The following is a 12,144-nucleotide window of genomic DNA, read 5'->3' on the forward strand; positions in this document are numbered from 1 at the left end:
TATGTACCTAGTTGTCTGTTCACTGAGTTAACACCATTGGCCAAAAATACTTACTTTTATATTTCACTAACACTAAAGCAATTTCAACGAATAAAAGTGGTATATCCTTTGCAACATATTTATGAAAATACTATATCATCGTCATAAAAAAGGTAAATGACATTAGGTACGTCGTGCCTATTTTGTCAGCGTAAAATATGCACTCTACTTATCAAGACCAACTAGCCCGTCTTTCTATGTTAACTACGTCGTACCGGTCACCAAAATAATGACATTAAGCAGCTTAAGGCATTAGGAGCTTAATGTCACTTTTCGAGATTGGCAAGTGATATAAAATTACTATCATTTATTTTGTATCAGACCAATTTATAGACCCTCTATCTTTTCTTTTATAAATGTAATCAGTCAATACTGATTCTTAGGTGGCCTATGGAAGCCCTCCCGGCGTTTGCTCTATTTTTGATTCAGGAAATATCGCCATAATTTTATCCCCAACCTAAATGAATATGCAACCAGAAAACGAAGAGTCAACATTATCAGTACGGAACACGAAAAAAGAATTAAGGCAAGTTTTTAGCATGTAATATAATCTAGTGTAGAACTGAAGAAGTGTTTCCTTTATTATTTTTATTTTATTCTATTGTAATCAAGAACCACTTACTACTACTACTACTACTACTACTACTACTACTACTACTACTACTACTACTACTACTACTACTACTATTATGATATCCCAATTGTCATTAGTCATTTGAGGTCGGTGAAGTGGTGCCCACTGCCACTCGCTTTCTTGTTCTGGCTTTGCTGCGTTTCTTGCGTGGGTTGTGGCAGACTTCTCTCTCCCTCTCTCTTTTTTTTTTTTTTTTCGCGAAGCGGCAGATTTTGATATTGAGTTTCAAATTGCATGGCCTGGAAAGTCGTCGTGGTTGTACGAATAAACGTTAATAGAACGATTTTTAATAACGTTGGTACGAATCGCACGAATTTGCCTCTCTGCCGGCTGCGTGTTGTGTAGCGACTGTCGAGCTGTTTCCTTTTTATTTAGTCGGTTCTCTCGTAGCGGCTGCAATGCTGCTGCAGTGCGACGTCACCGCCGACGATAAGAAGCAATCGACCTTGCAGGCATCCTAGAAGCCGAAACGAAAATAAGATGGAAACAAATTATCCAGACTTGCGCGCCATCTTGCGGATGGGCCGCGCGAGCCGGCGTGCCAAGCTTGAAGTACTTGAAGCAAACACGAAGAAAAGCTTGCCGCTTGCTTTGTGAGGGTTCCCGCCATCACGTGGTACTTCCGGTATTTTCGCGCGTTCGCGCGGTGGTTTTTGCGCGTCGGACGGCGGGAAACATACATGAAGCAGTGTCCCGCTTGAAAGCAACTGCTCTGAGTTTAGGAAAGATTTTTAGGCGGAGCTTTTCTACCGAAGTAGTGGAGGATTGTCACGTCTTCAGTAGCGATGGTGATGGAACGGCGCAAGCAGAACCTGAAGCAGGCGGCGAAGACTTGTAACAAGCTCACGAAATTCTGGTGAGAGCCATTTGCGCAATGTCGTGCCTACCTCGTTTTTCCGCGCGTACTGTGGGACCGCTGTGTCCGTGCTGTGTTAATGCAGTGAGCGGTATTTGTTCCCCAACCTCCGTATGCGGCGATCCGTCCGCCTGTCGCGGCGGCCAGTTTTCGGACAGGTGCGACAACTTCGGCTCGAATGGCGGCTAGGGAGGCCCGCCGTCCAGATCCTCCATTGCTTATTTGTTGTCGGTGAACCACACTCCCGTTGAATTTGCGGTTTTTAACTCGGATTTTAAACCGTTTGCGTGGAGTTATTGTGTGCACTTGTTTGGAATCCCATACTGCGGTGGCGCATTTCATGGATGAGGAATGCAGACGATGCAAGCTGCTCCTGATGTTTCAAAAATGAGTGCGGAGCCCTTTTGCAGTGGCATATTAAATTTTAGTACATAGTGTTTACATAGTGTTGCATTCCCACTTCATTGCACTGACACTTTAACGCGCTTTTATAACCGAAACTTGCAGTGGTACTTTGTGTGTGCGCCTTGCCAGGTAAATCGTGTCGCCTGTACTTTTCCCGACACGCTTGTCGCGCTCCGTTGTAGCTTGTGCAGCGCGCTTTACAAAGCAACCGCTGCATCTTCGTGCCGTCTCACGTCGTAACCTTTTTATTGCCCCGTTTGCGAGTGTCACGGCTCGAGTGCTCGCAACCTTTACTAGTCGTAACGCATACTTCACGACCAATTTGACGAGGTTCTTCACTCGGTGAAGGTTTCGGGAGAATAGAATTGTGTGTGCACATTTGGCACTGATAGTGTGTATGCCTTCATCTTTGTATGCAAGTATAGCTTGGGTAAAGTAAGAGCTAGGTGGAACTGTGTGCTTCGAATGTAAGGCATTTTTTCCAGGTACTGGTGATCGCCCCTTTTCCATCTCGCAGTTCGGGGTTAAAAAACATCGGGATGAAACCCCTTTGGTGCTGTCCTGTAGGACTGATGCATGCGTGTGTTTGGAGTGAAAAGGTCACTGATTCAGAGGCTGGTGACTGCTCACTAGTTAACTCGAATGAACTGGGAACTCACTGTTGCTTCAGTAGGCTTTGGCTAACCGTGTTGACTGCAGGTACAGTGGAGTGTGATCAGTATAAAGGATTGAAAGGGAACATGGCAAGGTATAGGCAGTAGTGCACCATGGCAAATAAATGATTGCCTGTGGTTTGCAATGATCATCACTTGCATAGTGGCATCCAAGTAGGCTTCTTTTTACTGTTGTATTCTACTGCCATATTTCATTTCGTGGGCCATTCAGTATAGCAGGCGTTCAGGATCATTCTGTTTGCTATTACATGTTTTTTCGTGTGTTATGTGATAGATACGGTACAAACTTTAGGGCTGCTTGGTGTGCCAACTGCTGCAGTTTCCTGGTAGTTTAAGCATCTGCTTCACATGTGGGAGGTGTGGGGCTCGATCCCCTGTGTCTCCAGTTATCTTGGCGACACAGTGGGTACAGGTTTTTTTTTTTTCCTTTTTCCTCTGACCTCATACTTAGGTTATCTGGGGAACGCTGGTCTTTGCATGAGCAAAGATAAAAAATTGCCCTGTGTCACGGCTGCTGCCTGACCTACACTGACCTTGTGCAAGAAAATAAAACAATCCTAGTTGGCATGCTAACTTTTTAGTTAAGGGGGGACATGGGTCTTGGTTTTGTTACTTATTACCCAAATTTTATGAAATCTCACAGAATTGTTCAGTTTTTTCTATTGATTTCAAAATGCAAAAATTTCTCTTCTAGAGGAATTAGTTCTAAAGGTATAGAATTATTGCTATTGTCTGCTCAAACAATAGGGAGAAAATGCCCATCAGAAATAAATTTTTAATATGCAGATAGATGCTATAAAGTGTAAGGAATGCAACGTTGCAAGCAGTTTTAAAATTGAGCTAATGATAGAATTAGCAGCCCACTGAACTTCGCACTCACAGGTATGGAAACTGTGTAAGGATTTCAAGATAAAACGTTTTACAAGTGAAAATAAAAAAATGTGCTTCCAACATTGCATTCCTTACACTTTATAGTATCTACCTGTATGTTAAAAATTAATTTCTAATGAGCATTTTTTCCCCTATTGTTTGAGCAGACAATAGCAATAATTTTCTAATGCCTTGAAATTGCCCTAGAAGAGAAATTTTTGCATATTTGAAATCAGCAGAAAAAAATGAACAATTCTGTGAGGTTTCATCAAATTAGGGCAGTAAATAACTAAGTTAGTTTGAGACCTATGTCCCCAATTAAATGACACAGATTACGTGGGGTGAGACCAATAAATATTCCTGTGGCTCTTGCTGTACTGAGCTACCTACCACAACATAGTGCTGTGAAATCAGCCAGCCTTCGCAGAGGTGCCTGTATAGAAGCCTCATTCTGCACTGGGAATCCAGGTAACCCAGATTGGTGCCTCTGTCCCACAGGAGAACATGCACGGTGGCTGGTGTGGTACCACCACCTGCCAAGGCCAAGTCGCCAGCAAAGAACATACCTGGCGCATCGCCTACGCCCAGCCCCGCCCCTTCCTCACCACAGAAGAAGACTAGCAGTGGAGGCCAGCTCGCTTCCCCAGACAAGGTCAAGTACCAGGTTGTTGACCCTGAGGGCAAGATGCACACTGTGTTGCCCACTGATGTCTGGTATGTTCCCCCTTTCGTTATGGTCTCATGTTTAGCAGCACAGTTCACTGCAGTTTATGCCTGGTGTTTTAACAAGTTTTTGGTCCTGCCTGCTGAATGCGGTCATGTAGTGTTGTTAATATCAGCAGCCCTTTGTTAACATTGCTGGGGTTGGATAAGGGCTGGTTGGCGTGACATCAGTGCCTGAGTATCTTGTGGAATAATGAAAATTGAAGGTTTCCTTTTCCTGCTGCAAGTGTCAATTGAAACCCGTGAAAAAAGTTAATCATCCTTTTTGATGAGCCTTTCAAATGCACGCTGGCATATGCACCTGCCATGGCTGTTTTGATGCTTTCTTTTTTTTTATTCTTAAGCTGCCATGTCATCCCTTGCCCCATAGCCTTGCGTCCTAAACACTAGAATATTTGTATTTTTTGTCGCTAGAATGAAGTAACAATACTAGGGCTGGAAGTAAAACTATTTATTGGGCTAGTTGGTTCATTCTAACATGAGCAGTGTGAATTCGTTTTCGGGCAACTTCATTCGCGCTGCTTTATTCATGTCATTAGGGCCGGCTTTGCAGCTGTAAGTGGCTTGAAGAATAGATTTATGTATTTAACACAATCATATAGCAGACTCTTTGATTTGCGCATTTGGGGAGAATATCCTGTGCCCAACTTCGAACTTAGTGTTTTGGGTGTTATGAAACATTTGTGCTGGATGTGGTATCAAATCACTCACGGGCTTTGATGTGGGGCTATATATTGATCACCCCTCATGTAACACCCCTAGTGGGCATTTGAGGTACCAGTAAATAAATAAATTTTGAAGAGCTTTGCATGTGTTCTGCTATTGTTTGACAGTAATGTTTTTCTTTTAATTTGTTGCAGTCGAAAGAAGAACTCTTACACACGAGAGAAGAATCGCACCTTTTTTCGCCAAGCTGTGGAGCTTCAGGATGGAATCTTGCGAGTCAAGGTATGCCAGTGTGGTCCCTTCATATTTGCTGTTCTGTGTGTGCATGTTTTAGCACTTGCTTCCCTCTGCAGTCGGTGCTGTTTTATTGGGGAAAAAGATGGCCTATTTTGTGTAAGCTGAAAGTTTGATAGTGTGTGAAAATGGCGTGGCAAAGCTGGATTCCACTTTCTCAGTTCGTTCAGTGTAAAGAAAAGTTAGCTTTATGTGAAATAGTTATGGGACATTTGGTTACATTTACATTACTTTTCGTATTTCTTCCAGAAGGGTACTTGCAATTTGTTGCATTATTACACGATCTTATTCTAAAATGTTGCGTGCTATGCCATAGTGATGTTTTCAGACAAGTTTATTCTATGGGGTAGGGGCAACGAATTCTGCTGCTGCAGTCTAGATAGCACCCATTTCCCCTCTTTTTTTTAGTTTGTATGTGCATTTTTTGGGTACCTTGCCTATTCTGGTTGCTTAACATGAGCGTATTGGCGTTGCAATATGGCAACTATTTTTGCGCGCAAACTTTAATTAAGACGAAAACAGCACGTTGGAAATGAATCCATTGGGTGATGCAAATGTTGGCGCAACATGCTGTGCAGGAAAAGACCCAGAAGAAGTATGGCTTGCACCAGCTGACATTCTCGGACATCTTCACTGGTGCTCCTCCCACTTTTGTGGTGTCCCCCAAGGTTAAGCCTGGACCCGTGGCGGGCACACCCAGTTCACCAGATGCCAAAGCCAAGGCCAAGAAGCCCAAGCTGCCTGGCAGCCCCAAAAAAGAGGGTGGTGAGTGCGCCTGACTTTGTGGTCGGCGAGCACTGTAGCGCATCCTTGTCGGGGGCGGGATGTCATGCTCTTGCTGTGGTTGCTGTTTGATGTTTTTCACACGCAGTTTCGGTGCCTGCTTGAAGTGGAAAGTGTTTATTCTGGGCCCAGGTATTTATGAAAGAGGTCCAGTTGAGCACTTTTCAGAAGACTGTGTAGTGTAGCACTATATTTTTACTTCCTACGGAGGAAGGGAAATTACCGTGAAATATATTGATAAATGCAGGTTAACAGTGCACAAGAAAGCTCACATAGAAAACATTATCTTGAAGCCCAGTCTAAAATTTTTTTGCCAAGTTTTAATTGTAATTGACTAAACTAGCTTTAATGCTGCCCTTTTTGATGCGAGAAAAATGTTGGTTTCCTCCAGAATCACGGGAGCCATCACGTGCACTGATGGCCTGCACAGTCCTTGGGCAGTTGAGTAAAAGGCATGCATTAGCATCAAGTTCCATTAGGCATGTGCTTTCGAAGTTCCCAAAACGTTAAGCTGTAAGCTCAAGTTGGCCATTTGACGAATGATAACATGTGAGAGTTAGACGAGGGAACTCCTGTGGGCCCATGCACCTGTGTAGGGAGGTGCCGCACTGGTGGAATATTTTACATAAGTGGGCTGTGCTGCATATGACTCGAGACTTGTGCATACCTGAGCTCTAAATGTGACAGTTACATCCGTAAGTGCAAGAATAGAAAAAAAAAAAAAAATCTGGTTTCTCTTATATATGCAGTAGGCTTTGTATTCTTGTCGTAATTGCAAAAAAAAATTGCAGGCCTTTATGAAGTGATGAAAAGCTACAATGTCAGGAGGAGTGAAGAGGATGGCTGAGGGAATTTCTCTCTGGCTTGCTGCTTCATGCTGGGAACAAGAGGGGGAGGGTCATGATGAGAGAAGCCTCACTATGCAGTGGTGTTCACGTGATGTCCAAGAAGTATAGTATATGTGTGTACCCACACGTATGTGTTACAGCATCAACGGCCAGTGCAAAGAAGGAGTCCAGCGAGAAAGTCAATGGTGTGGCTGATGCTGGCACCAAAGAACAACTCACCAGTGAGCAGAAGGCAAAGGCTGAGGCTGAGGCCAAAGCAGCCAAGGATCGGGAGTTCGAAGATCTGCTTAAACTCAAAATGGCACAGAAGGAGGCCCGGCAGAAGGTAACGGATGCCCAATTGTCACGAGTTGTGTGTGTGCATGTACAGGTGCTGCCATTTTTGAGCACCCTATCTAAGACCTCTTGGGTTGAATACTGTGGAGCTGAGTTGTGCACTTCGACATATAAAGAGTCATGAGTTGAAGGACACCTGCATCACTTTTCGAGAATTCCACGGTATTGAAGGACTCAAAGCTATAGAGGCTGTAGGTAATGCGGGCAAAGTGTTTTTGTGCTAGCATTCAAACTGATGACTTAATCTATGATTAAAGGGACAGAACACTGGCCAAAGTATGTCTTGAGATTATGGTGGAGATGAAAAGATCTTGCCTCATATAGTACAGATCGAGCACTACAATATCAAAGAAAAGAGGCTTTACAACTTTAATTTGGCATTGAAAATCGCATAAAAACAATGGAGGCGCTATCTAGCGGAGAAACCCTAGTACTTTCAGTGTAGCCCCCCACCTGACTTGTCAGCAAAATATAGCTGATTTTCGTAACTGCACATTCTTCTTTTTTCTTCTAGGTGTGCTTGTCATAATTTATTATATTTTGCGCTCTATCCAATGACTCTTTAAATAAAAACCACCCCTGCTTTCGCACCGCGAGAGGTATGCTTTCAAGTTTTGCCACTAGATGGCGTCACAGTGTTTACAATTTTGTGAATGAAGCAATGACAGTGCCCACTGAAACTTTCGTCGACGAGGGCGTGCGTTATTGTGCCGTAACAGCATTGAGTGTGAAACTGAAAAGGACGTTACTCTACGCAAAAAATGTCCGATTGCTGTCTGGCGAGTGAAAGTTATGTTTTCGGTACATCTTTTTTGTCGGCCACCAGTCGTCATCGTGGTCGCTGTTCATAGGTTTCCAGCATCGGACTACATAAAGACGGGTGCACGCATTGATCGAAAAATTCCTGGTAAAAATTTTCTACAGCGTTTCTAACAAAACCGTTTAGAATCGAACATTTTAGACATCAATCTTTCCACTGCGGCGAAAAAAAAATCGAGACCTAAATTCCAGTGTTCTGTCCCTTTAAAACACGAGCTTCTCCTCACGGCACTGAAGGTCTGCATATAAGCTCCGTCATGATGTCACGGACGGTAACATTTACCTATTTACTCGAATGTAACGGTAGGGGGGGGGGGGGGGGGGCTTTCCATATTGCCCGAAGGGAAAAATAAAACTGCGAATGTAATGTGAGATAATCAGTTGAAAAAGTACCTTTAATAGACATTATGATCATTGCAGTCTAATCAAGAACGCTCATTTGTCGTCGTCGCCGCCAGAGGCCGAGCTCTCGGAAACAGAGTCTACCTTTTCACTCTTGTCCTCCCAGACGATTCGGAAGCCTTTGCAGTCAGGCTCACATTTAAAAATCGCCTCCCTCTGCATCTGCCACCCACATGAGGTAGAACAGTAATGTCGAGCTGCCGCAGAATTTCTTATTTTTTCTGCTATCACAATAGCTTTTTTAGGCGAGTGCCGTACCGTGCATGGCGCGTTGCCATTATGCGAAATGCGATAACAGCAGAAGTAAACGCGCTAATCCACTGCGAAAGATGCGACGGGCGCGTAATCAAGGGGACGTGATTCTGAGCCCACGAACAAAAAACTGAACATTTTGACTTTGGATGGATTGGGATTTGGCTGATTTGGCTTGTCTGGTACCCGTGTTGCCAACATAACATTGTAAAACCGCAGAAACCGAAAATGAGTGGTAGCGGATTCAATATGGCTGCACTCCGATGCTGCTTTAGGCCAACCGAATCGCAAGATTCGATTATAATGCGAGGATAGACTTTGAGAGCCAAAAATTATGAAAAAAAAAACTCGTTACATTCGAGTAAATGCGGTATTACTTTCCTTGCCTTCACCCACTTCCTGCGGTGCCTTTTCTGATGTGGCCAAACAACATTTCTAGGGCTTTGTTTTCGTTAGCATTGTTATTACTTCTTCAAACCAAGCGTGTTTCTGTGATAAAAATATACTAGTACTGTCCATGAACTACACCTCGTTATTATATGCAAATCCGTATTATAACAGAGATCTCGAGCGTGTTTGTTGTTCATGCTTATGAAGTTTTTGTGGTAGCTTGGAATCTGCGGCACCATATTTTTTAACGCTCTAGCGTTGGGCCTAAAGCCCCTCAGTAAACTAAAAGTAGCGCCAACATGTGAAGATTGCCACCCGCCTCCTCTCTGGCGCTCTCCTTTGGCGTTTGACCCTCCCATTGACCGAGTGCCGTCACATGTTATAGTGAACTTTTTTCTTTCTTGTTTTGTTGGCTGCCTCCTTTCCCTCTGTGCAAAACGATGCGCGTGGCGCATGTCGTCATGTGTTTTGCCACGGCTCGCGCCTCTTTCGCGCTTTTTTTTTAAAGTTTTTTATTTAGTTGCTTCGTTCGAAATGCAATGTTGCTGCGCTTTCTGGTGCAGCACACGTGGGCATGATGACAAACTGTTGTTTATAATGCTGTCCGCTAATCGAGATGCAGCGCAGTGGAAGGTTTCGCGGCGTCCAATCGGCCGGGCGGACTCGAACTCAACACTATGATTGCGGCTCTGTGAGATAAGTGAGCAATTGCTCTTTAAACTAATATGCCGCCACACACTCTGTACGGATTCATTCATTTTTTCACCTTGCCAAGTGCCACATGTCCGTGCATCATATTTTTTTACACTTTTCGTGTTAGACTTCTAAGTAAGAATAGAGTCCTTGGCTTTTAGCTATTCAGTCATGCTTTCTGAGGCGTTGCCTTTATCATGAATGTAAGCTAACTGCATGTTTTGAGTCTGTCGCCGCATTTAGCAAATAGTGACGGCTCTTAGGTGACTGGATAAAGCCACATCATTCGTGTTCTGCTTTCGTTTAGTGTGTTAGTTCTCGATTTCGCACGCCACGCATTCAAGCGCTGATAGATCTGCAACTGAAGTCGAAAACACATGGAAGACAACTGCTGCCACGCTTCCCAAGTGTACCGGCAGCTCGCAAGCCAGTCAAAGCTGCAAAGAAACCATACACAGTGTTCTTCCTCGCTCGCTCACGCAGAGCGAGCGAGGAAGAAAAAAAAAAACAGAACGGCTGTAGAGGAGTCGATTGCTGCGTACTGTCTTCTTCGCGATACAACATATTTTGGCGATGAGGATGGGATCAGGATTTAGCACACAGACTGTTGCTAAATTGTTCCCGTTTGCCGCCTATACTTCATCTCACAAGATACAGTCGAACCCCGCTACAACGAACGTCGCTTCAATGAAATTTTCGCTTCAACGAAATATTTCCAATTCCCCGTCAGCTTGCTATACAAAGTAATGGAACAAATTTCTCATCACAACGAATCATTTTTGGGGCGCGTTTCCGCTTCAACGAAATTTTTGCTATGCGAAGCTCGATTTAAAAATATATCTTACAATAAAACAAGCAAATCGCTGCCCATCTATGTACTTCCATAGGCCCACGCTGCTTTGTTTCGCTAAACATTCGCTGGACCCAACTAATCCCCTCACTGAAACGCACATGATCACCGCCATAGCTTGGTGTTGATGACAATCGGGCTGGCTGCCTTGCGACAAGGCGCGGGGGCAAGCTCCCGTTTTCTTCCAATCCAGAGCCGCAACCAATCCGTTGCCAAAGGACGCAGCAGCCTGGCAACAGCAGCGCGTTTGCCCTAGTTTTTTTCACTCGTGCTTGTGCTGCTAGTGCGCTGTAATGAATGCGAGCATGGCGACTTCATCTAGAAAGCGGAAGTTCCTCTCGCTTGAAGAGAAGGCACGGATTATCAGCGCGGCATCCAGCGGCAGGAAAAAGGGAGATGTTGCAGCGGACTTCGGCATCTCGCAGAGCACGCTGTCAACGATCTTGAAGTCGAAAGACGCGATAGCGCAAGCTCTTTCTTCGGGGACATCCGCGAAGCGGAAAAAGCTGACGCAAGCGGCTCACGAGGACCTTGAGGATTTAGCGCCACCACCTGCAATAAAAGTGATGGATGCTTTTGATGTGATCCGCAGGTTTTTCGGTGCTCACGATGACGACGTCGCGATGCAACTGTTCACCGAGTGCGAAAGTCGCGCCACTGCACTCGTGGCAAAAAAAAAGAAGCAGAAGAAGCTGACCGACTTCTTTGGAAATAAATGATGTTTTGGCACTATGTGGTCCAACCTCACAGTGTTTTTGGGCTGTTTTCGCCTCAACGAAATTTCGCTTTAACGAAATTTTTCGCGCGCCCCGTCAGTTTCGTTGTAGCGAGGTTCAACTGTATTTGAAGCACTGCGAAAGGTACGACTCTCTTGTCTAATCAGGACTGCGCGCACTATATGGCTGTGTTCTTATGCGCCAGTCGCCCTGACAAATGGCTCCATCCATGTGAAAGGAGGCATACTAGTAGTTAGTTTCATTTTGTCTTTAGCAGATGGCGCTTGATGTCTTTTTGTTCTTTTTCTTTTTTTTTGACAGAGGAATGTGGACAGAGGAACGCTCGTTACAAAGGGACTGGCCCCACTTTCTTTTGTCACCACCTGTTCATATCAAATCTTCAGTTGTCATGTCACAGTTATTTTCAGTGTTTCTGTCATGTGCATATGAATTTATTTGCTTCAGCGTGGTCGAGTGCAGGCCGGGGCAACGAAATTCTGATGGTGGCAGAATCAGCGCCCAAGCGTTCAAAATTAATCCAGAGCCCTCCACTATGGTGCCTGCCATACCTCATGAGAGACGACATTGTTCTCATTTTCGTTACTCTCGCTGCGACAGTAGTGAATGGTCCCGACTTATGCGTGCACATTTCAGGAATCACGTTTGTACATTCAAGGGGCTCATCTCATCGTCCTCATCACAACTCCATTCAGCGCTGCTGGTTGTGTCGTCCTCCAGGTTGACTACAATAGCCGGTCCTTGGTCAACATCGTCGATGATGTGGTCCAGTTTTTGCATCACGTCTTCCCCACTGATAACGTGCTGCACATAATTCTTCCATTTTTCAGCTGTCACTTGCCTGATGCCTTGCCAAACCAGAGGCTCCACGTCTTG

The 12,144-nt window shown here is 44.6% G+C and overlaps 1 protein-coding gene across 2 annotated transcripts in view; it reads left to right on the forward strand.

Annotated features, from left to right (window-relative positions):
* Acf (ATP-dependent chromatin assembly factor large subunit) overlaps nucleotides 1-12,144 on the forward strand; it is a 76,230-nt gene that overhangs the window by 10,463 nt on the left and 53,623 nt on the right. The window contains exons 1-5 of one of the 2 annotated variants that reach the window (XM_084581807.1): nucleotides 1,299-1,529; nucleotides 3,977-4,192; nucleotides 5,062-5,149; nucleotides 5,740-5,926; nucleotides 6,933-7,117. In XM_084581807.1, the coding sequence (XP_084437933.1) occupies nucleotides 1,459-1,529; nucleotides 3,977-4,192; nucleotides 5,062-5,149; nucleotides 5,740-5,926; nucleotides 6,933-7,117 (747 nt within the window). In that variant the 5' untranslated portion in view covers nucleotides 1,299-1,458. Of the gene's footprint in view, nucleotides 1-1,298; nucleotides 1,530-3,976; nucleotides 4,193-5,061; nucleotides 5,150-5,739; nucleotides 5,927-6,932; nucleotides 7,118-12,144 lie in introns of those variants that run through there. The other variant, XM_084581806.1, reaches the window with a different exon arrangement.

Source organism: Amblyomma maculatum, chromosome 10 (genome assembly GCF_055883805.1).
Source record: "Amblyomma maculatum isolate TAMU_Amacu chromosome 10, ASM5588380v1, whole genome shotgun sequence".
Lineage (NCBI taxonomy): Eukaryota > Metazoa > Arthropoda > Arachnida > Ixodida > Ixodidae > Amblyomma > Amblyomma maculatum.